The sequence below is a fragment of the Phragmites australis genome, chromosome 6, assembly GCF_958298935.1.
Source record: "Phragmites australis chromosome 6, lpPhrAust1.1, whole genome shotgun sequence".
In the NCBI taxonomy this organism is placed as follows: Eukaryota; Viridiplantae; Streptophyta; class Magnoliopsida; order Poales; family Poaceae; genus Phragmites; species Phragmites australis.
This window is the reverse complement of record NC_084926.1, coordinates 9,980,265-10,005,000: the sequence shown is the minus strand read 5'-3', so window position 1 is coordinate 10,005,000 and position 24,736 is coordinate 9,980,265. Positions and strand designations below refer to the sequence as shown.

The 24,736-nt window shown below is 44.8% G+C and overlaps 5 protein-coding genes across 7 annotated transcripts in view; 1 reads left to right on the top strand and 4 right to left on the bottom strand.

Moving 5' to 3' along the window:
• The window catches only part of LOC133921601 (BEACH domain-containing protein C2-like), a 26,839-nt gene extending 26,207 nt beyond the window's left edge, over nucleotides 1-632 (bottom strand). For all 3 annotated transcript variants that reach the window (XM_062366542.1, XM_062366543.1, XM_062366544.1), the window contains exon 1: nucleotides 1-632. This exon is cut by the window's left edge and continues 1,360 nt beyond it. In XM_062366542.1, coding sequence (XP_062222526.1) covers nucleotides 1-285 — 285 coding nt within the window. In that variant the 5' untranslated portion in view covers nucleotides 286-632.
• A 1,720-nt stretch (nucleotides 633-2,352) lies between these two features.
• Nucleotides 2,353-4,431, bottom strand: LOC133921604 (actin-depolymerizing factor 1). The gene is made up of 3 exons (XM_062366548.1): nucleotides 4,298-4,431; nucleotides 3,939-4,204; nucleotides 2,353-2,829 (listed from the first exon to the last, which is right to left on the bottom strand). Exons 1-3 carry the CDS (start codon nucleotides 4,298-4,300, stop codon nucleotides 2,679-2,681), a joined length of 420 nt encoding a protein of 139 aa, XP_062222532.1. The 5' UTR covers nucleotides 4,301-4,431; the 3' UTR covers nucleotides 2,353-2,678.
• Nucleotides 4,432-7,707: 3,276 nt separating this feature from the next.
• LOC133921603 (pentatricopeptide repeat-containing protein At5g39350-like) lies at nucleotides 7,708-9,838 on the bottom strand. The gene has a single exon (XM_062366547.1). The coding sequence runs from the start codon at nucleotides 9,791-9,793 to the stop codon at nucleotides 7,793-7,795; it is 2,001 nt and encodes a 666-aa protein (XP_062222531.1). The 5' UTR covers nucleotides 9,794-9,838; the 3' UTR covers nucleotides 7,708-7,792.
• Nucleotides 9,839-9,964: 126 nt separating this feature from the next.
• LOC133921602 (FT-interacting protein 3-like) lies at nucleotides 9,965-12,652 on the bottom strand. The gene is made up of 2 exons (XM_062366545.1): nucleotides 11,688-12,652; nucleotides 9,965-11,536 (listed from the first exon to the last, which is right to left on the bottom strand). Exons 1-2 carry the CDS (start codon nucleotides 12,599-12,601, stop codon nucleotides 10,120-10,122), a joined length of 2,331 nt encoding a protein of 776 aa, XP_062222529.1. The 5' UTR covers nucleotides 12,602-12,652; the 3' UTR covers nucleotides 9,965-10,119.
• A 9,536-nt stretch (nucleotides 12,653-22,188) lies between these two features.
• Nucleotides 22,189-24,383, top strand: LOC133921600 (probable phospholipid hydroperoxide glutathione peroxidase). Its single transcript, XM_062366541.1, has 6 exons — nucleotides 22,189-22,563; nucleotides 22,762-22,838; nucleotides 23,247-23,308; nucleotides 23,464-23,582; nucleotides 23,904-24,071; nucleotides 24,152-24,383. The coding sequence occupies exons 1-6, from the start codon at nucleotides 22,288-22,290 to the stop codon at nucleotides 24,182-24,184; spliced, it is 735 nt and encodes a 244-aa protein (XP_062222525.1). The 5' UTR covers nucleotides 22,189-22,287; the 3' UTR covers nucleotides 24,185-24,383.
• The last annotated feature ends 353 nt before the right edge of the window (nucleotides 24,384-24,736 follow it).

The following is a 24,736-nucleotide window of genomic DNA, read 5'->3' as shown; positions in this document are numbered from 1 at the left end:
GTTCTCCTCAGAGACCATCGCGCGGAGATGCTCGATCCCGCCGCCCATGATCACCGCGTCCACGGCGCGCACCACCACCTCCGGCACGTCCGACGGCACGACCGGGGCCAGGCGCTTCCGTAGAGGCGGGGAGGGCTCCGAGGGGGCCACCGGGGAATCCGCGCCCACCTCCGTGCCCGACACATCCTCATCGTCGACGACGTACGCATAGTCGACGGGCGACGCGGCGGCGAACCGCTCCTCGGCACCGTGCTCCCACGGCGTGGGCGGCGAGGCGTCGGACATCTCGCGCGCGTCCTCCTCCCCTATTTCAAACGCTTACTCCATAAAAAATGGAGAAAAATGTGAGGAATCGGTTGGCCACTGAAGTAATGGGGAAGGATCAAAAGCGATGACGAAAAAATTGGGGTTCTCGAGATGACGAAAAAAATGGGGCAAAATGTTGCGATTCGTATGATGGAAAAACGTCGCGATTCGGGTATGAGGCCGGGGAGAATGGAGGATATTTGGGGGAATGCTCGCGCGAGATTAATGGTGGGGGCGCTGTGCATGGCGCGGGCGTGGCCCGAGAAGCGGAGGAAAAGAGAGAGGAAGCGGCAGAACGAGGAAGGCGAAGAAATGGCGTCGCCGCGGGCTCACGGGTCTCAGCTGCTTTTTAGCGAGGCCTGTTAATGGTTCTGGACGTGGCAGGATTAGAGCTGAGCGTTTTCCAGGCCAGTCTTTTTTTTTTAATACGAGATTCTACTATTTATCATCGAATAAGTTATCTGTCCTATAATATATTATTAATAAATATTGTATAATAGATATTTATTCAGTGGTAAATCGTAAATCGTTTTTTTTTATAATATAATTCTATTTGCACGTTTTTATTAGTGATTCTGAAACTGATACAAAATGGGTATCGAATCCTTGCTGGGCTCGTTGCCCCGACGCTCCATGTGACCGTATAAATCTGAAAAATCTCATACATACCTACGTGAGCATGCGCTCGAACGCAGACCGGCTCGGGCATTTGCACTGTGCTAACGCCTTCCTCGTCAACCGAGCTATCGCTTGGATGCTCCCAGGCCAGTCCTGGCTCGGTCCGGGCCGAGTAAAAGCCCAATTCATTTTAGACTAAATCCCTCTGTTTTGGCTCAGCTTGATACCTCGTCAGAAATTATTGACCCGGCCTAGAATGCTTGCGAGTCCTATCTAGCCGTGCAAAAAAAAGACAGGCTGAGATTGTAGAAGAAAAAAAAGGGGCCGAGATCAATATCATCTCTATCCTAATGGCACTTAGAATCGTTTTTTAAACACCACACACTCACACTATATTTGATTATTTCCCAATGTAAAAATCAGCATGGCCCCGCCCTGAGCCCGAGCCTAGCCTGACCATTGCCCAATTATGTTGCCGAGTGAGAGTTTACGCAGGGTCTTAGCAGCTATTTTAGGCCCGAAAAATTTCATGCCTACTCTACATCTACTTGGTACCACCTCTTATAGCACTCACTGCCCCTATACTCACTCAAAAGTTGCTACCTTTCATCTTCATCCATATGTAAACCCTAATTTTACAAATTTATTGTCACTTGCGCACACTGAGCACTACCCCCTGAGAGATGTTTGAATTGTCGCAAGGTTTCAGAACATTTGACTGTAAGTTTAATTCTTGGTTGAAAGTATAAATAAAAATATAACAAAAGTTCAAATCTTAGTTGAAAGCTTCACTTTTCAAGATTCAAACTTCAAAATCTGTAGAAGGAAACCTGAAACTACGTGTACTATAGTATATTCTTTCGCTTGGGAGTGAGACCATCTTGGTGGTGGTGGTTTGGAGGATTTGGCAAGAGTGATGGTAGGGGAAGAAGGAAGCTCTGCTCAATCTAGCTGTTTACCGTGGGATGGCAACCTGTCCACCTATTTACACACGCAAATTTATTTCACGTTTTTAAATATGTATCATGGTGGTTCAGTACATATGTCTCTGATAAGAGAAACTACTCACATGTGGTATGACTATGGTTACGTATATATATTTCTTGTAATAAAAGAAATTAAATATTTAAGTTTTTTTGCGTACAGTGTAAGAAAACAAAAATGCTGGCTATGGACGGATACGACACAAATGCTCGACATGGTGGATTGGTAGTTTTGGCTTTCGAAAACTCGGATAGAAAACCACGTATTTTTTCCCTAAAAATAGAGAAAACCATCTATTTGTCCGGGCTTCACTTTTTTCAGTAGAAACTGAAGATAAATCCAAATAAACTAGGTCAAAATATATAAAGCTCACCTCTGTTAAAATAGTATTTGTTATAGACATGCACAAGATCAACATATAAGATAAAATCAACTTGTGAAAAATTCTGTGATTAACTACGTTACATCAGCTTCACCACAAATCACAACTTGCACTGCATAGACACATGAATGACTCGACAGTGCCACGAGATAACATACCCAAGTCTTGAAACACAAATACGTTCTAGTTTACAGCAGTAGCAGGACTACGGCAGAGAGGGGAAAAGGGAAACGGCATACAGTCTCATACAGAATGCAACACTTTGCTTCCAGGAAAACAATGACACGAAAACGGATGACCCGTCACCAACAGAAGGAATCGCAAGGGCAGGAGCTCATGCAAATTAACGCCTTTTGCTGCTCCTGGAGGGTGCAGTGTCCGGGCTGTTTCAGAGGGCTCGCGACTTTATGATGTCCATGCTCATTTCGCTCGGGTCAGTTGCTTGTAGCTCCACCTGGATGCCGTCCAGCTCCCTCTTGAACCGGTCCTTGGAGCTCGCGTACAGCATCTTGCTCCTCACCCTTGATGTGTCTGGGGACCTGCAGAGAGTTCCATGCACAAACACGCTGCTTCAGTGTTCAATTGACACAGCAGAGCTCAGTTTCGATTCATTGCGCATTTGATAAGCACGGATATACACATATCTATCTACTAGGTAAGCATGTTCAGCGATTTGCACAATCATGCATAAAAATCTAGTAATCATATGGCCAATTCATTAAGATCAAAACTATGGAAATCAAGAAGAAGCAGGTTATATGAAACAGCTTGTAGCCTTTTCAGAGTCTTTGATCTGAATCCATGCTGATAATTTGCCTCAACTGGTCACTCCACAAAAAAATCAGCAGCAGGGAAATAGATCATGGCAGCATCTGCCTCTGTTAACATCTGTAACATAAAGTTGCATTAAGGACTTGATATCAGTTTATTGAGATGTTAATTTCAGTTTCTTAAGATGCACGGCATTGTGAACATAGTAAATACTGCTCCATCACTTTTAATTTAAGTAGTCTGTTAAGTGCTAGTTCTGAGATGACCGACACATTTCTTTTGCATTCATTAAGAATTTTCTATCAAGTTATTTCGCTCTCATAACTTAACTGGTGAAGAATCAAGGATAGTCCTGTACAAAACCAGATATTGATATGAATATGGACAATTTCAGTAGCTACTGAAATTCTTGTTATATCTGTTTTCAGAAGTAGATATGGGTGGCATCATTTTGCGGTTCGCAGATCTCTGCTTCATTTTTCTTACGATAAGTTGCTAGTCGATCCATCCCCAAATCTAACAAAATCATAGGCCTTGGTCATCAGCAAACATATGGAAGTTGATGTTTTTTCTATTCAATAATGGCTTTGATGTCATCATTTGTTCAAGAACAAATGGCAAAGGTTGAACTCCATGCTGCAACAAATGTTGCATTACACAGAAGTTCAATAAGCTAATATATACATGCCATTCGCTCGGGAAAAAAAACCAAGATCCCATCCAAACTCAGAAATTTAGGTCAGCAACTGTCATTCATCATATCAAATCAAAGTTTAATAAAAATTAAAACAGATGCTATGGAATAATGGAAATGGAATGTTCCATGATGGGAGAGCAAAATCAACAAAATAAAATATATTGACTGGAGAATTGTTACCAAGAGATGAAGAAGATCTTGCTCTTCTGGCAGTTCTCATCAGTGACAAAGTCAAAATCAAACACCGCGTAGCGGCACTCATCAGCGGGCAAGCAGGCACTGAAATCATCGTAGCTCTCGCCCGGTTCCCCCAACCTGTCGACCACCACCTGCTGCACCTTTTCGTTGATCTTGAACACGATGAAACGGAAGCTCCTCTTGGCCTTAAGTTCCAGGAACTTGAGTTTGCATTCGTCACACACGGCCATTCCCGACGCCGAGTTCGACTTACAACAAGAAAGGCCCATAACAAAACCCACCATATCAGAGATCATTTCTCGAACAACATTGAAAGAAAGAAACAGATCGGACATACTCACCATGGTTGATGGTTTCTCTTCCTTCCTTTCTTCCTTTGGTTGAGAAACAAACAAGGGTGCAGCGTGGAGAGAAAGGAATGTGGAAAATTGAAAAGGGTAGCAAGATTTCAAGGCCTGAAAGAGGGGGAGGAGAAGGCCAGATATAGGGAGGGAGGGAGGGATGGGTAATGGGGATGGAGGCTTGCATGATGCCACCACGTCCGGAGAGGGGCATTTGACCAAGCACGTCCCCTCCTTCGTGTGTGAGAACCAGAAGCGTTGGGTGCAGCCAACATGCGCGCCACCACCCGTCGCTATAATTAACAGCCCTTCTCTCTCTCGGCAGAATCATTTTTAGAATCAAACCAACATGCTGTGTATTTGATCTGTATAGGATCGAGGATAACCAACATGCTGTGTATTTGATCTGTATAGGATCGAGGATAGCGATTAAAGTGGTTGAATAGGTATCTTACTAAATTTTTTCGAATCGAATGCCATTCTCTTTTATTTCACCTAACGCACTTAAAACTCAAACGAAAACAAAATATATAAAGAAGCAAGTAGCAATTAAGAACGTAAATAAAATCATGGCTCTCGTGGTTATATATAAAACCTATTTCTATTGAAACAAATTTCACGAGTTATAGCTACAAAATATTGCAACTTGAAGGAAGAAATACTTTATTCCAAAAGTATAAGATATCGAGAGAAGAAGTTCTCCAAGTTGATAATTTAGAGGCAAGAAAATTCAATAACTAATTATGTATATTTGTACGCAAATTTTATGCCTCCAACAACGAGAAGAATGATTCCAATAAGGTGAAAATTTTAGCATAAGCACAAAAACGAAAATGACAACCGAAAACTAAAAAATTTGCAAACTTACAAGAGAACTGATAGAGAGAAATTAGAAGGATATGATCAAGCATGAGAAGAAAAAAAAACTTTATTACTTCCAACGGTCAGCCCTATTTTAGATATATTAAAAAAAATCTTATAAAACTATCATCTAATACATAGACTAAGCACGCATCTTCCTCTCCTCTAAAACATTAGCACAAGTCTCTCATATGAATAGCTCAAGAGGCTCAAGTGTTTAGTTTCATCTTTTCCATAGCACTATATCTCTATTTATAGGCCTAGATTCTTTGACCCTTAAGTTATATAACTTTTTCTCAAAATAGCCCTCTCTTGTAGTACACTCATACATACCATCGAGAATATTTTTGTCCATTTTCTCCTCTATCCATCGGACGATCATAGCGTATTCATGACTTAGCTTCGCCTCGATATAAATTTCGCGATGATACCATGTGCACTTACATGCGCACCTTCTAGTACGAAAAATCTCGACCATCAAATAGCGGAATCTTTCCACTTATCTCCATTATCGTCTACGGATCACATAACCGGTTAAGATCAATAAGTAATTAAATCGGCTCCGATACCAATTGTAGGATCGAGAATGACAACTAGAAGAGGGTGAATAGACAGCTTACCAAATTCTTTCGAGTCGGATGGCATTCTCCTTGGTTTCACTCAACGCACCTCAAAACTCAAGCAGAAGCAAAATATTGAAATAAGAAAGTTGTAATCAAGAACACAAATAAAATTATGTCTCTCGTTGTTGTATATGAACTCTAAGTTTCATTGAAACTAATTATATGAGTCATAGCTACAAAAGGTTACAACTTGAAGAAAGAAACACTTTGATATAAAAGGATAGACACCGGGGAAAGAAACTCTCTAAAGTTGATGATTTGGAGACAAGGGAATTTAATATCCAATTGTGCATACTTGTACGTGAATTTTATACCTCTAACAACGAGAAGAATGACTCCAACAAGGTGAAAAATTTCAGCACAAGCATAAAAACAAAAATCACAACTGGAAACTAAAAAACTTGCAAGGAACCAATAGATGAAAACTAGAAAGATGTGAATACAAGTATAAGAAGAATATTAAACTTCATTACTTTCAAATATAGACTCTATTTTAGACAGATTATAAAAAAAAAATTCTTCACAAAGCTCTTACCTAATACATAGGCTAAACACTCATGTCTCTCTCATCTAAAATCCTGGCAAAAGCTCTTATATGCATGGCTCAGGTGGCTGGTTCCACCTCTCTAATAGTTATACCCCTCTGTTTATAGGCTTAGATTCCTTAACCCTAAGTTTCTAACTTTTTTCCAAAATATCCGTCTCTTGTAATACACTCTTACATACAACTAAGGGTATTTTGATCTATTTTCTCTTCCATCTATCGTACAGTTGTGGCGCATTCATGACTTAGTTTCACCTCGACGCAAGCTTTACGATGATACCATACGCACTTCCCTCCTTCCCACGATTTTGAGGTCATTCTCGAAACTGTCTTGCACGCTTTTCAAAGCGTGACTCACCGCCACTTACTCACACCTTAAGCAAGCACTCTGATGTTGATACGTATACTCCATCTTATGATCTTAACCACCGGCAAGTCTTAGCTGCTCTCAATCTCTCGGGTCGTCTTGACACTTGCACCGGCATCCCTTTCGCTTGACTTTATCAACATGTCGTCTTCATCCGCCTTTCATATTTTGCTTGACCTCCACGTGTACAGCTAGGATCATCTTTGACTCCGCTCGATCTCCTTGATCTTCTGACACCAAGCACACCGTTTAGCCCCGATCATCCCGCCGTCGGTCGTCAAATTGCATCCATCAACTGCACAACATTAGACAAGCAAGCACATATCTCCAATTCCATTATAGATTAGTCCATAATTAAAATCCTCAGTTAAAACATATCTTAAAGAAATTGCGAACACCGGATGGTCTGGCGTGCACACCTCCTGAGTGGCGGATCACCCGACGTGTGCAAACCATCAAGTCAGCAATTTATGCAACCTCTCTGCACTAAATGCTACGACGTATTCTCTGACGTGCACACTTCCAATCGATAGACCATCTGGCATATGCAACTCCTCCGAACCAACAATCTTGCAAATTCTCTGCAAGAATTGCTCCGACGAAACATCCGGCGTTCAATACTTCTATCGCTGAACTATCCAGCGTGCATAAACCTCTCTGCACCGGACCTTCCGGTATGTGTAAATTTTCTAGAACAGAGACAAAACTCTCAACTCTATTTTTTTCCAACTTTAATTAGTCATGATTATCATTGCAATATATATACATGATCAAACAATCTAAAAATCATCGAACCAAATTCACACAAACTTATTAATTACTCATCACATACAAATTAAGATATATTTTCACTTGATTTCTCAGTCTGTTTCATTTTATTCTGACTTCTTTGGTGTGCATTCGCCTAGCAATCCGTTAAGAGAAATTAATAATTGCTTCTCCTGTGTTTCGAGAAGGATAGTACTTATTAGAATTTCTAGAGCAATTAATAGTAGATCTTTTTCAAATTGAAGACTTTGATACGGCTTTCCCAACTGATGACATATACACATAAAATAATCGTTTTGCTCTGTCTTGGCACAAGCATAAGACTTACAGTTCTACTGCATTGAGGTCTGGCACGATTCAGACCTCGCATCAACTACACTAGATCCCGGTGCTTTGCAAAGACCCCTTTCCGCCATCATTCTCCGGAGATCCTGAACATCGCCCCATCTGTCAGCAGTGGCATATACCTTCCCAAGGAGCACATAGTTCCCGGTGTTCTCGGGCTCAAGCTCCAACAGATGCTTTGCTGCAATCTCCCCAAACTCAACATTCTCGTGTAGAACACAGGCACCCAGCAGAGCACCCCACACTGAGGTACTCGGCTCGAATGGCATGTCTTCAATGAGACGGTACGCCTCCTCGATCCTCCCAGCACGCCCAAGCATGTCAACCAGGCACCAGTAGTGCTCGGCATTTGGCATCAGGCCATGGACGTTACGCATGTCGTCGAACAGCCGAAGGCCTTCATCTATCATGCCAGCATGGCTGCAAGAGTACATCAAGGATGCGATGGTGACAGCGTTCGGCTTCACCCCCAACTCCACCATCCTGTCATACAGCAGGATGGCAGTTCGGGCATGTCCGTGCATGCCATACCCGGCAATAACCGTAGTCCACGCAACAACGTCCTTTTCAGGTAACCACTGGAACAGCGCCCATGCCACCTCCAAGTCACCGGCCTTGGCATGCACATCGATCAAACCGGTGACAATCTCTGTACTCCCAAGAAATCCGAGAGTCAGTAAGCAGCAGTGGATGTTCTTCGCTTGTACCAGGCCCGCGGATTTTGCGTAGGCTGGGAGGACGCTTGCCATTGTTGCAGAATCTGGGCGCACTGATTCTGCAAACATCCGTTTAAACAGCTGTATAGCTTTCTCCTCCTGTTCTCTGTGAGTATAACCAGAGATTGCTGCGTTCCACGTTTCTGTCCGTCGCGATCCTTTCTCGACCATCATCTCTATCATCTTCGTATGGTCACATTTTGCATAACTGTCAACAAGTGCAGTCTCAACAACAATGTCTGATACAAGCCCAAGTCTAATGCACAACGCATGCGTGCACTTGGCATGCTTCCCTGACGGCAAGCTGGCACAAGCTGAGAGCAGATACGCCATGGTCACTCCATTGGGCCATGCTTCACTGGTCATCAGCATCTCACAACCAAGAGCCAAGGCCTCGCCAGCGCGGTCATTCAGCACGCACGCACCAATCATTGCCGTCCAAGAAACAACATCCTTATTATATTTGCAGTCATCAAACACCCTCCTTGCATCCTCCAAGCTCCCGCACTTACCATACATGTCGATCAATGCATTCTTCACAGCGACATAGGCCCCCAAGCCACTCTCCTCAACCAACCGATGCACGGTTCTTCCGGTGCTCAAGTCCATGGCTTGCGCACAAGCTGGCAGCACTGACACAACCGTGGCACGGTCAATGCCGACGCCACCACCCACCATCTTCTCAAACACCTCCAACGCCCTCTCTGCGCGGCCGTTCTTGACGCACCCGGTAATGATCGTATTCCACGACACGACTGTCCGGTTCTGCATCGCGCCGAACACCGCCTCCGCCGCGACCACGTCTCCGCAGCTCATGTACATGGAAACTAGAGAGTTCTGCGCGTACGTGTCACCGCCGAAGCCAGCGGCGACCGCGCGGCAGTGCACGGCGCGCCCATGGCGGCAGAGGCGGAGGCCGCCGCAGGCCTTGGCGGCGAAGGGGAAGGTAAGGTGGTCGAAGGCGCGCATCTGGGAGTAGAGGACAAGGGCCTCGCGGTGGAAGCCGAGGCCGGTGTAGGAACGGAGGAGGGTGTTGGAGAAGGAAACCGAGGGTGGATGAGACATTTGAGAGAGCAGGTTGTGGGCATGGAAGGGGCGGCCGCAGGCACAGTACGATAAGAAGAGGAGACCAAGGCTGCGGTAGTGGAGGTACCCAGACGTAAGGAGGACGGCGTGGAGCTGGGCGGCGTTGGCGGGAGGAAGCGGGTTTGAGGAGTTCTTGGAGTGGAGGAGGAGATTGACGCATTGCCGGACAAGAGGGCTGGTCGTCATTCAGGGACGCGAGATGTATGGGTCTCTCCGTCTTTGTTTCAGTTTTTCGGCTTTGGAGGCGTTTTTTTTTAAGGACTTGGTGGCGATGTTGGTTGCAAACTTGAAATTTGTGGAAGTTCTAGTTGTGTTGACCGTTGACTTACTAGCGTCGGAAGAATATGTCTCGCTTGGGAGCTTTTAAAAATACAAATACATGCCTTATCGACCTTGTCTGCTTTAAGTGTACTAATACAAATACAAACATGCTTGAACTTAAAAAAATATATCGAAGAGGTGGGCAGCACCAACATGTGACTGCATGTACTGTGACTTCATTTGATCCCGAATTAAAGCAGACAATCCACCTTGCAGGGCAATCGTCGGAAGAAGTTCGCCGGCACGTCGGGCAGACTCTGCCGGAGCCTCGGGTGCCGCATCAGGTAGAACCCTGTCAACAGCGCTACCGCCTGGAACGGCGCCAGGAAGGTGGTCACCGCAAGGAACAGACAAGCCAGGAGGTACATGGCCGTGGCGCGGGGGTCACGCCACGTCATCGCACACCGGGCGCGTTCGGCGTGGGCCGCGACGTCACCGACCATTTCCTGTATCCGCGCCCCGAGGCTCCTCAGCCTGTCATACCGCATGCGCACCACCTCGGGGGGCCGTGTCGTCGGGAACTCGTCGAACTCCTCGTCGAGCTCGTCCACGTGAGCCATCTCGGCGTGCGACACCTTCGTGTCGACGTGCCACGGGTGCCTCGGCTTGCTCCGATAGTTCCATAGGCCAACCAGGAACTTGTACAAGAAGAAGGTGGGCAGGATGAGGTTGGGGTAGCACACAAGCATGGCGTAGATGATGTGCACCGCGATAGTGGTCACCGGATTCTTCCAGTGGCAGACGTCGATGAACCACCTGAGCGCCGCGAATAGGGGTGCCAGCGCCGCCATGAGGCGGAAGAAGTGGGCCTTGCTGCGCCGCATGCTCCACCGGTGCGAGTGCGCCTCACAGAGGTGCTCGACGCACTCCAGGCGCAGCGGCGGGTCCATCCGGCCCAGACGGTGCGCAATGAGGGCGACCGCCTCCCGCCGTAGCATCTCCTGATGCACAATGGACAACGGATAGTGGTAGTGCATCGGCGGCAGGTGCGGCTGCGCGTATGTCTGGAGCAGCCCCAACGTCGACGTGTTCGAGAATCGCACGGCGAGCTGGAGCTCACCCATCTTCCTGATGCCGCCGCTATGGAGGGAGATAAGAGGGTACGCATGCGTGTAGATGCGGCCGGTCTCGAGCGTCGAGAGCCGAATGCGCACCTTGCCGAGGAGGACGTCCTTGACGGGATCGCCGGTCACGAGGCCGCCCTTCTCGCCTATCTGGCAGTTGTGGAAGACGGCGACGGTGAGAACGGTGCAGTGGTCGTGCACGTCCCAGTAGCACTGCTGGTGGAACCGCGGCGCGAGGCTGTCGATGACTGTCTGCGTGCGGAACCACTTAACGCCGTACTTGGCCACGCAGTAGGCATCGCAGGAGCCGCGGCCCTCGCGCGTGCGCATGGTGCTGAGGCCGAATGCGTTGTGGATGCCAAGCTCCACGAGACCAATGGGCGGCCGCTTGTGCCACAGCTCCCTCGCCGCAGGCCGGACGTCGCTCAAGTAGTGCACAGGCTCTGACAACACCTTGTATCCGCCTTCGAGGCAGAGCCGAACGCTTATCTTGGCAGAGAACTTCTCGATCTTAGCGGCTCCTTCTGGCCGCACCAAATTATACCTGTCGACCAAAACAGAGTATGCTTAATAATGACGATCAAATCCGATTTTAACTTTGTCTGAATTATTTTAATTAATTTCTTAATTTGCAGTGTATTCGCCGTTTAATTTGCGAAATGTTTGGAATTACTTCCTGTTTGAAATGTACGTACCATCTTGGGCGAATCGGACGAGCGTCCCACCGGCGTTCGAAGTCCGTGAACGGAATGTGGACGTGGCCGATGACCTCCTCCTTGTCGACCTTGACGCGGTCCTCGACGGAGAGGATGAGGTGGTCCTCGAACGGCTCAGCGGCGACGAACAGGTGGTCCTCGTTCCAACCGTACGACGGCAGCCGGGAGACGCACGTCTTCGTCTTGTGCACTTGCGAGGATATCCTCGACCTCACGAACACCTCGCCGACGCGGGTCTTGTCCGCGAAGACGATGTCACGGGCCTCGATGACGTTGACACGCACGTACCACAGCCGCGGCACGGTGTACTGCTTGCACCGGATGTGCGCGGCGAGCTTGGCGTCCACGGCGAACGCGGCGTCCGCGTGCACGGCCAGAGGGAAGCACTCGTCGGCCTGCGTGCCGAACCACACGGCCATCATCACTTCGCCCCCGCGCTCCGCATTCTTGCCGAAGACGTGGTACCACTGCGGCGCAAGCGCGCTGTCGGGCGGCACGCGCAGGGGCACGTCGGCCAGGTCGAAGTGCACGCGCCCGACGTAATCCTCCTTGGCGAAGCCCTTGCCCCTGACCACCACCTCCAGGAACGACGCCTGGATCCTCTCCCGCGAAAACGCGAACACGTCGTTCCACTCGGGGCTCGCCGTCTTCTCGATGTGCCGCGTGGCGCAGGAGTAGCCGCCAAGCCTCACCTCTGCGAACGGGTCGAAGTCGCCGCCCCACCTGAGGCCCCGCGCCTTGACAACGCGCACGTACAGGTACTCCATCCGTTCCACGAGGTCGTAACCCCCGGCCCGCCCGCCGGCGAGGCGGGGCCTCGTCTCCTTGATCCCGAACTCATCGTACGGCGGCAGCGGGCCGAAGGGGCCGAACCTCGGCAGGACGCCGGCCATCCCACGCGCGGCAAACGCTTACTCGGGTTGGCAGGGAGACACTGGTCTCAGGACGCGAGGATGTTGCTCTTATGGGCGTTCTGCGGTCTGGCCACCAAACGGCCGTGACTGACGTCGAGCGTGCTGAGCGCATATGCATGGGGTTTTCTGGGTTGGTGATCGACACGGTTGGTGTGTTCGCTCAGGACTGTTGATCTACCGGGTTTAGTTCGAGTAAGGTTGTGCGTAAACAGGCAACGGCATGCATGTTGGTACATGACTTCAGCAGCGTAGAGTCGGGCTTAGGCTTCTGCGCGGAAGATCAACCAAGACGAACAACCATGCTAGCTAGCGTTTGGCAGTTTGCGTCAGTCTAAATGTTGGCCAGTGGCTTAGTATCTAAGTGGAGATTAGTTGGTGATAACGCAGATGATGTTACAGGTGTTGATCTTGTCAGTTTCTAGTTAGCGATGCATGCATTCAGTATTGGGCTATATTAGTCGGGTATTTCTAACTTGGGAAATTTATTAAGTTTGAGGTCTGATACATGGAGAGTGTTTGTATGAGTTATTTTATTTTTATTTTATTTTAAAATTAGAGACTTAAACAAACTTAATTAGCCTACTAACTCAATATCTGATATGGAATTGAAAGCTGGAGTCCTGCCAAACAGTAACTTAAACTCTGAGGTGTGGAAAGCATCTGTGTAGAACCTCTGTCTCCTATATTGGAGAGAGTCCGGAGGTTCCAGCTATCTAGAACTTCCGAATCAATCCAGAACTTTCAGGAAAAAAATATACTAGAGATTCTCAGTATTCGTGGAGCATTTTGTGCCTATCATCTTTAGGTCAAATGGATACCTTGAGCATTGAGTTATCTTCATCCCTCTTGATAGTACGACACACCTATACTCAAATTCAAAAATATAATGAATTTAAAACTATTGAATAACCATGTGCCACTTCTCTTTTCTTTTTGAGGGACGCCAACATTATTTAACTTCTCCAATAGGACTAATACATGTTCATAACCTTGATAAACTCATTAGTCCCTTAATCATCAATTATCCAAAACCTATATAGAGGACCTAGATGCACTTTCAGACTGTCGTACTGACTTTCGCACACGCATTATTGTGGAGCTAGCTGCTCGGGTCGCCGCTTTGCCAGTCTTCTTCTTAGGTGTCATCCTGCCTCTACGAGTGATACACCATTCTAGATCCTCATGGACGACGATAACTGTTGGTGAAAGAAAATATCTTTCATGAATAATATGAGGTAAGCTTAACTCACTCGAGTGGATCAGGCTTAGAGAAATAGCGGATGAAGGGATTTCCTATAGTGATCATAAAATTGGCTGCCGCCGGTATCCTATGCCCACGATCCGTATTTATATTGTCTTTTAGAGCGTAAGGGTACAAACAAGATCCTACTGGGGGTAGAGATACAAGATACCACTATATAATTGGGACATAGTGTTAGCTTGATAAAATATTGCTCACTCCCAAAGGATATTACTTTTATAAACGTTTGACGTCAGATAAGCTCACTCTCAAATCAGATAAATACTTCTTTATGGGGTATTCTAGGGAAACATAAGGACATTACTTTTATAATCAGGAAGAAGACAAAGTGTTTGTCGCTCGAAGCAGTGTTTTCTGGAGAAAGAGTTTCTCTCAAGGAACATCAGTGGGAGTACGATGCAACTCGAAGAGATTCGGGACCATCAAAAAGTGCTTCAACTCCTACTAAACCACAATTGGATGTTGCATAATATGTTGTGGAGACACCAGCCTCATGACGGTCGAAAAGGATCAGTCGCGTACCTAAGAGGTTTATCTTCCTAACCACGGAGCAGCGCGATATTTTATTGTTGGACAATAATGAACCTAAGACCTACTTGGAAGCAGTGGTGGTACCGGACTCTGAAAGATGGCTATGAGCCATGAGATCAAGATAGAATTTATACACAATAATCAAGTTTGGAACTTGGTTGATCTACCCGGTGGTATCAAAATAGTTGAGTGCAAATGGTTTTTTAAGAAAAAGATAGACGTTGATGGGAATGTTCACATCTATAAGGCACTAAATTCTATCCGGATCATCCTAACAATTGCCGCATATTATGACTATGAGATATGACAGATACATGTCAAAACAGCTTTCCTTAATGAAACCTAAGTGAGGATGCGTACATGACACAGCTTAAAGGTTTTGTTGATCCAAAAAATACTAGGAAGATATGCAAGCTGCAAAAGTCCATCTATGGGCTGAAGCAAGCTTCTCGGAGTTGAAATCTTCGTTTTGATGAAGTAGTCAAAGGGTTTGGTTTCATCAAGAATGAATAAAAGACTTGTGTTTAAAAAAAGCTAGTGGGGAGCACACTTGTATTTCTGGTCTTATATGTAGATGACATATTATATATCGGGAATGATATTTCGATGCTTGATGCTATAAAATGTTCATTGCAAAAGAGTTTTTCAATGAAAGATCTAGAAGAGGCAGCATACATATTTGGTATAAAAATCTATAGAGATAGGTCGAGAAGGTTGGTTGGATTAAGCCAAAGTACATACATTGACAAGGTATTAAAAATGTTGAATATGCAGGATTCCAAAAAGGGTTTTTTTTTTGCCAATGTCACATGGCATCGCTCTCAATAAGAGTCAGTGTCCTTTGACCACTGACGAGCTCGAGAGGATGAGTGCGATCCTGTATGCTTCCGCTATCAGGTCCATCATGTATGTCATGCTTTGTACACGCCCAAATATTTTCTATGCTCTCAGTGTTACGAGTAGATATCAACCAAATCTGGGTGAAGCTCATTAGTTAACAGTAAAGAATATCCTCAAGTACTTGAGAAGAATTGTGAATATGTTCCTAGTCTATGGAGATGAGGAGGAGCTTGTTGTAAATGGCTACACCGATGCTAGCTTTCAAACCGAAAAGGACGATTCGAGATCGCAAACTGGTTTTGTGTTTTGCTTCAATGGAGGAGCAATGAGTTGGAAGAGTTCCAAGCAAGAAATGGTGGCTGAGTATATCGCAGCTTCTGGAAATGCAAAGGAGGCTGTTTAGATCAAATAGTTTGTTTCTAAGTTAGGTGTGGTGTATAGTGCTTCTAGTCCAATGGATCTCTATTGTGATAATAATGGAGTCATTATGCAAGCCAAAGAAGCTAGGTCACATCAGAAGTCCAAGCACATATTGTTGCGCTATCACCTTATTCAAAAGATTTTAGATCGGAGTGATATGAAGATATGCAAGGTGCACACGGATTTGAATATTTCTGATCCGTTGGAAAAGCCGCTTCCGCAGCCTAAGTATGATGTGCACATGAAAGCTATGGGTATTAGATATTTACATTATTGACTCTAATGTAAGTGGGAGATTGAAGGTAATATACCATAGAGGCAATCATGGAGATGATTATATAACATGTCTATGTTCATGTACTTTTAAATAATATGTTATTCTAAGAATAACTATCGTTTACTTTGATTGGTAAGTATGGACTTGTTCATTAAACTCTTTGTTTATATTGTGATGTTATTCTTAGTCGATCCCTAGTCGCATATCATTGTGATGATACATAAGACCAGCACATATATTGATTGATGATCATGCTTCATGGATAATAGGTATAGAGATACCAAATCAATGATGTGGACATTTATGTTTGAGAACATAGTGTTGATAGAACCACCTTGAGATACTGTTGAGATTATTATAATGATGTACTATCAATTGTTATCTAAAATGGTGTACTTGCAGAATCCTTAGACCTGAGATCGTCATTGATTCCCATAATGTGTGGAACATACTTTGAGGCTGTCAAATGCTATTCCGTAGTTTTCGAGTTTATCATGAAATATGTCGTGGGATGTGAGCGATCAAGATGGAATTTGTCCATCCTTGATAATTGGAGAGATATCTTTGGGCCCCTCGAGGTAGTTGGATTGAGAAAGTGTATGGCCATGCCAATATGAGTAAAGAGTTAATCGTGATGAATCCACTACTTGATCGAGTGAATGGTCGAGCTATCACAAGGATGTCACGTATCTTGCCTTGAGCTTGACTGGTATCATGAGACGAAGAGATTAGTGCAAGTGTATATCAAGGTTCAGTCGATATGATCTTTTGTGTATACTCGAGAGTCCACATGTCCTGCTAGAGACTGCTATTGATTTCAGTTTGGAAAGAGTTTCTGAGTCGTAGCTATTTGTACATAAACCTAACGGGTCACACACTTAATAGGTTGGAACAAAATATGCGAATTGGATTTGCATATAGGTTTGATTGGATTGTGATCCATGAGGTGTTAGAGTCCTAATGTACTTCCAATCTAGGAGCCCATTAGCGAGCTCTATATAAGGAGAGGCGTGAGGTGGGGCGTGGAGAGGTTGAGCCACTTGAAAACCCTAGTCGAAGCTTTCCATACGATCTCCTAAAATCCTAGCCGCACGCGAGGTGCTAGCACATCGGCGTTTGGTATTTCTGCCCAGTACGTGTGGATACCGTAGATGCATTGATGCTATTGTGGCACTGATCTTCTTGGCAAGTTGATCGCGATGTGTTTGGGACTGGTCATTGGTCGTGACGCACTGGTCGACAGACCTGCTTGTCTGGTCATGGAGCACAACGTGACCACTCGGATCTGGTCAAATAGCACGATACGACCACTCAGAACTGGTCAAGGCCGCGATAGACCTGATCGGGAGCTGGTCAAGTGAAAGGATCTAAATGTCCTAGAGGGGGGGGGGGGTAAATAGGGCACTAAAACAAAACTTAAACCAACTACCAAATTCTAGAACAAGGAGCAATCTTAGACTAAAATGAATAAAATCAACTATGCAACCTAGCAAGCTAGAATGATAAATACAAACATGCAAGCATATATAGCATAAGTAAAGTGCGGAATTGAAACTTGCATGAAGGAAATGCTAGAAGCAAAATGTGGAATGTAACAATAGTAGGGAAAGGGAACATCAAGTTTTTTCCGAGGTACCGAAGAGTTGGCACTCTCCACTAATCCTCGTTGGAGCATCCACATAAGGATGTCACTCCCCCTTAAGTCACCAAGACTCAAGTGCTCACTAGTGATTGCCACTTCTCCATCTCCGAATTGATGGGCATCAAACCAAGTACACGAGCTTCCCGAGGCTCCTAAGAGACCTCCAAGAGCTCACCGAGAACACCTCCAATCTCCACGACCGGCTAGGTGTTGCCAACCACCAAGAGTAACAAGCTAACTGGTTCATTTGATTCCTATCAAGCCTAAACAATAGCTAGATACACACTCGCTACTCTTGAAGCACTAATAAAGTCCTTAATCTTCAATTAAGAACTTGCAAATCACCTCAAGTGCTCTCCCTTACTTCTAGATGATACCAACTGTATATGAATGCTTCTGGGTTTGCAAGGGAGAGGAATGAAGTCAAGTGAGGGGGTATATATAGGCTAGAGGTCCAAATCTAACTATTACCCAACCACTCACATTTTCTGTGAACACCGGATGGTCTGATGCACATGCCTTTGTCAGCACAGGACAATCCGGTGAGACTCCTTTTTTCACATGTTGTCTGCCATCTGTCAGTAGCCGTTGCAAAAATACTCTAGTGTTCCTTCACATAGTATCACTGGACAATCCGGTGACTTATAATTCATTTCCTCCAAAAATACTAAGTTACTGTTAAATAGTTCGGTTATAACTCCTTTGTGTCACCGGACAATCCAGTCAGTTCAACTTGGATTTTCTCCAGAAAAACAGTTCTTCTGTTAAATAGTCTGGTGTATGCCCCTTTCAGATCACCGGACAATCCGGTGCTTGTAACTTCAAATTTCTCTGAAGAATGACTCTTCTGTTAAATGCTCTAGTGCAAAATTTCTCCAATCACCGGATAATTCGGTGAGGTCATTTGAAATCTTCACAGAGAGGGAAAATAGTCCGGTGAGTTTAATCTTTCTCGCACCGGACAATCCGGTGAGAACAAACTTTCTGGAACTTGTCCAATTCAGTCGACTTTGAGTTCTAACTTCTCAACTTCTCACCCATGTGTTTCTATGAGCTACCTAGTACTAGATTTTTGCAAGTATGCATTCAAATATGTCTATACTCAATTAGGTCAAACTACAACACTTAGCCCCCTTTATAGTACGGTCAAAAAGACAAAATGAGACCTATGTCAACTCTAAGTGTCCTTCATCATCTTGTGACACTTAGAACTAGAAGATCCTTAATCTTGACACAAATGTCCTTTGATCGACCAATAGAATTCCATGAGGGACCAAGAAAACCTATTCAATCATTGTGAATAAATTTTTTGATTCCCTTCAAAATATACGCATTAGTCATAATGATACGATTGTCATTAATCACCGAAATACTCGCCACTTACCTAGGGGCCTAGATGCTACATCGAGGAATTGGTCGAGGAGCATGACCACCTACTCGAAATTGGTCGAGCGTGACCACATGCGCGGGGCTGGTCGCAGATCTGATCGAGAAGCTATTCAAGAAGTTTGACACGCACGACGTTGGATTGTCATACTCCAACTCTTCTTCTGCTGCATTGCGCGTCGAGTGATAACAATCTATGATCTCCTACTATCATAGTTTCTGGGTGATTGCGGTAGAAATTTTTTATTTTAGACCAGCGTAGCCTATCCGTTCTCCAACACAATGATTGTTGTCCTAACTAAGGTCAGTCCTGACCTCCTTTTCTCGATTTCCACCCGGCCGTCGCCTCGCTGCCACAACGCCACCGCCACCTCTCCTTTGGGGGCCTAATTCCCGCTTCCATTCCGCCAGCTCCCATCGTGCCTCCTTGTAGGAGCCCTAGCGCTCAAGGCCACCTTCGTTCAGACCTACTGCCCCATCACGCGGTCGAGCCACCACCACCTAGCGCTGCCACCACATCGCGCGCCCAAGCAACCACCGCATTAGCATTGCTGCCGCTCGCGAAGTCGAGCCACCATTGCGCTGCATCGAGCCCTAGCCGCTGGATTGTCGTTGTCACTGAGGTCAGTCTCGACCTTCTTTTCGTCGCGGCAGAGGCCTAGCTGCACGCGGTGCAGCCACGACGAGAAACCACTCCGTTTCCATAGAAGTGCCTCGCTTGCAGCTGCATATTAGACATCTCCTTTGCCTTTCCTCTATGGATTGGCTATCCTCAACCCCTCCGTCGTGCCAATCACCATCGTCGGCCGCTCCCGCACCATCCTCTCCACCGTGTGCGGCAACTCCTCCGGCATCTATCTCTCCTCAAACTGTCTCTACTCCACCGGATCCACTATCCCCAAACCTCCTAGTGTGTTGTGTCTGCTCCTCCATCGGCTCGCAGTACAGTCGCTGGATGCCCCTTCGGTGCCCCTTCTCAGTGCCAGCGCCCTACCCCATGGTTCGCTTGGCTACTTCTCTATCTACTCCCCTCTATTTTTATTCTTGGTAAAGAAGAATAACTCATGTGTATGATATTTGTGCAAGTCTGATGTCTCTTACTAAAATTTCATCCCTGTCATATCGTATTTTGTTGCAGAAATTTATTAGAACTACATCCAACCTGTCATCCATGCTTGACAGCCGCAGTGACAGATTGCTATGTCCGTCAGTGAACTATTTCCTCTCATTCAAGCACTGATTTATGCGCACCATTTGATGTACACTGAAAGTTTTGCTAGCGGTGCAATGATAGTCTATGTAATTCTAGCATTCATGATCATTTTATTCCGCATTCATCTTGGTAGAAATATATGAAGGAGCACTGCTCATACCTTCTTGCTACATTCCAGCTACATGTTTGTTTCGTATTTGATTGTGAAGGTACCCTCAATGCTAAGTAGAATATGCTGCAGTCGGGTTTCAGCCTCATTTTAATATTTTCTAATACAAATTCTGAGGCAAATTAATGTAAAGAAAATGTTACATCCTATTCCGTGACTTATCCATTCGTTCAAAAGCATTACATATGTAGCTAAATAGGCTTACCAACGAATCTGTGTCAGAACTTTGCTAGACAAAATGAACCTTTCGTTGCTCATGTTCTAATTGAATATACGTATTTCGCTTGACTCTTTTCTACGCTTGCTTACATGTCAATTATATTTACTGTTACAACAACAGTCGGCCATTTCCCCCCTACATCTGACTATTATTTGATGTACTATTTTCTAAAGGTCAAACTTCTTTTTTTCATCTATAAGGTGATGTGCTTCATCAGGGTCTCTTGCCATGTTTGTCTTTGCAATTTTAACATTGTTGCTGGTAAACATGGGTGCTCACAGGCTGATGGGCAGTCTTGATAGATTTGGTTGACCAATTTTGAATCCTCTGCTAGCTTTGCCAATTATAGTAGAGAACTATCGATTTTCAGTATAAGTGTATAACCACTTACTTGCACACACTGGTGCTAATTTTAGACATCTTGGGATGTACTTGCCGGTGATAGTCTGAAAGTGGCTTTATGAACTATTTTGGTATACAGTTACTTAACTCTTACAAATAAGTTTCTTCTATAGTGTCATATTTAATGATCTATGCCGTGTGAAAGGTTTTAGCTCTTGCATTGTACGTGATACACCTGATGAAATAACAATCATGGGTATTGTAGGCATGACTTCCATGCAAGTTTCCATTTGCCATCAAGACCCTCTGTGCGTTGTCGTCTAGCTGCTCAGCCTATCAATACGATCACTCAAATGTTTTGGTCTTGCTCAACAAATTTTATGTTTCATCTCTTATTACATCCTTCTACCGGTTTAATTATGTGTCTCCCATGTTTTAGAACAACATTCATATTAGTCATATCAACTGAAGGAGTGTTCCTGTTTTTTTAGATAACGAAACGTAAGGGTGCCTAAGACTTAGATACAACGGTGTCATTTGACAACAATTTCATTTACATTTGCTCCAAATTTAGAGAGGTGGCTGGCATTGTGTGACTACGCCATCATTCCTGACGGGAGGAAAAGCTACCTGCCTGATAGGAATGTTGCGCTTGGAGGCCGGAGTGGAGATGGCGGTGCCAGTGCCATTTTTCCTGGATAGTTAGTATATCGATGGTTGAATGATATGATGCTACGTCCTTGACAAATGGTGCAGTTTCTTTTAGTTAAAAAAGTTTCAGATGTATTAATCCTATTATTATGTGTTTTATCATCAATGTAACAAGTATTCTCTTTCAGTTACAAAAGTTTTTTATAAGTCCTATGCAACACCACAATTGCATTGCCTCAAAAATGGATTAGCAATACCGAATGACCAGATATTGAATTATCACTGTAAACATTATGATACCCATAGCAATGTACGGGTTTTAATCAGTATAGGTTAAACTCTGTTTGGTTGAATTTTTTCTAGCTTCTGTTTCTCAAAGGTCAGAAATCTAACCAAAACTACGGAGAAGTTGACTTTTAGAAAACTGAAAAACTAGTTTCTGATAAAATGAATCAAAAATTAAGAAGCTGTTTAAAAGAAGATTTTATAGTTTTTAATATGCTAAAAAACTAAATATTTATTAAAAAATTAATAAAAAACCATCAACTATAAAAAAATCAGAAACCAGCTTTTCATAAAAAACCAAAAAACTCGACCCAACGCCTTAGTCCGTGGGGCCCGCTCCGGCCGCAAGGTATTCATTCTTCTGCTACTCACACGCGTTCACCACCGCCTCCGGTATAACTCGTGGCCCCGACCCCCGATCGATCCCGATGCCTCCCCGCCCCGCCGCATTCCTCTCTCGATTCCGCGTCCTGAGAACCACCGCCGCCGTCGCCTCCCCTTCCTCCTCCGCGGCGCCGCTGCGCCACGGCTGTCACCCCGGCCTCGCTAGCCGCGTCGGTCCGTCCCCGCCGCGCGCGTGCTTCTTCCCCCGCGCCTCCGCCACCTTCACGCCGCTGGTGCTACGCCCAACCGCCGCCGGGTTCGCTCTGTTCAGCATGGCTGCCGCCTCCTCCGCCTCCTCCGTCCACGACTTCACCGTTAAGGTACGCCCAATCGCCTCGAGAGAGTTCGATGTTTGTATCCATGTTCTCGAGGAGTTTCGTACTTGCGCATAGATCCCTCCTTGATCCGGGTGTCTGCCATTTGACGGCCCTTGTGGAGTTCTAACGCCAACAATTTGGTTTTACTAGTAGATTTTACTTTTCTATGTGAACCTAAAAGACGCTGCTTTATGCTTGCAGGATGCAAGTGGCAATGATGTGGACCTGAGCACCTACAAGGGGAAGGTTCTCCTCATCGTCAATGTTGCATCACAGTGGTACTGATTATTACTGCTTCCTTAACACCATTTCCCCCCTGTGTGTCGAAATTGTTCATGGCTTTAGAAGTTATGTAGAATGCACCATAAGTTTCTGTTTGTGAGGCTCAACATCTCAGTAATTTTTCTGTGTATGGGAAGAAAAAGTCTGTTAAGCAGGTACACTGGTTGCAGTTGGACAACAAAATGTTTCTATTTGTGCAAATTAAGTGTCATATCATTTATCCCCGTTATTTTTGTGTCTCATTTTCAAGGTTTTAAGGCCTTAAGGGATATATAAATTTTTAGAGGATGGGCATTTTATGCCATTGATTTCGATGTGCAAATATCAGATGCAGATGTAGTGATGTATAACATTATGTTTACTTATTTTGAATTAATAAAGCTACTTATTTGTAACTATTACAGTGGCTTGACCAATTCTACCTACACGGAGCTGAGCCAGCTGTATGAGAAGTACAAGGACCAGGGTGAGTGTTCATTGTTGGCTTGTTGCTTTGCATTGTTTATTCCTTCATTATGGAATATGTCTTTCGTTTATGCTCAGTTTCTCACATAGATTAGTTCCGTCATGTTGAGTTATGTCAAAAACATGGTTAATGTTGTTAACTTACTGTGACTTCAGGTTTTGAGATCCTTGCTTTCCCATGCAACCAGTTCGGTGGGCAGGAACCTGGAACTAATGAGGAGATTGTCCAGTTTGCTTGCACTCGCTTCAAGGCCGAGTATCCAATTTTTGACAAGGTATTTTTTTTCACAATACTTATTTCCTTTTTTTTTATGTTTCAAGCTGAAGAAATAATAATCAGCTTGAGTGTGTATTCTATGACTGTCATGGTCAGTTTTAGTTCTTGGATTAAAGAACTTCAAGCGGGCTGTGAGATTTTATCTCTGAACTGTAAACTCATTGTGCTTGTTTCTCTGGCAATCTGACAATTGCAAGAGTTAGGGGTCAGTCTCAGTTTTTATTTATGCACGTAATAGAATTATGCATATGCTTGTAAATGTGATGATATGTTCATGAGCAGTTAAGGGTTTAAAGTTTGAGCATCCATTTTCTGTTAGGTTGATGTCAATGGTGACAATACTGCACCCATCTATAAGTTTCTGAAGTCCAGTAAAGGTGGTCTATTGGGTGAGACCATCAAATGGAACTTTTCCAAGTTCTTGGTTGACAAAGAGGGGCGTGTTGTGGAGCGATACGCACCAACCACTTCCCCACTCAGCATCGAGGTAAGTTCCAACAGTGTGATTTGCGCGCCGTTCATTCCTTTGTCTGATCGTATAGCACTAATTTCTGCGCATCTTTGCAGAAGGACATCAAGAAGCTGCTCGGGAGTTCTTAAACCTTGCAGCTGGAGCCACTAGCTTCACTGCTGCACTGCATTTAGCACTTGATATCAGTAATGTTGCAATAAAGCTGTGCTTAGAGGATGTTGCTTTTGCTGTATTTCCTCAGCATGTCCTTCAACTTGTAGTAAATGTCATGCAATAACTTTGGTTCAATGCATATTTCTCTTGCAAGATTTCTGAGAAAAGGTTTGACATTGGGGTATCTTGGTTACCTGAGAAGGCGAATGGTCGAGGAGTGGCAAAACCCTCCAAATAAATATTCATGTGGCTAAAGAGCAAAAGAGCTTAATTTGCTTGACGCCAATTTATTCTAGTTTTATGTTTGAAGCGGCATTTGCGATGGTTTAGTCCTCTTTTGGATTGCGGGATTCCCCCCCCCCCCCCCCTAAATTCTGCATTTTTTAATTAAACTGATTCGTGTGAAATTTCTGTACCATTTATATGAAATTCCTGTGTTCCAAAGAAATGCTTAAAGTTGCACATCGTCCTCGGATTTTTCATTTTCTAAAACAAAAATCGTCCTCGATTTTCCAGCTATTTTGTGG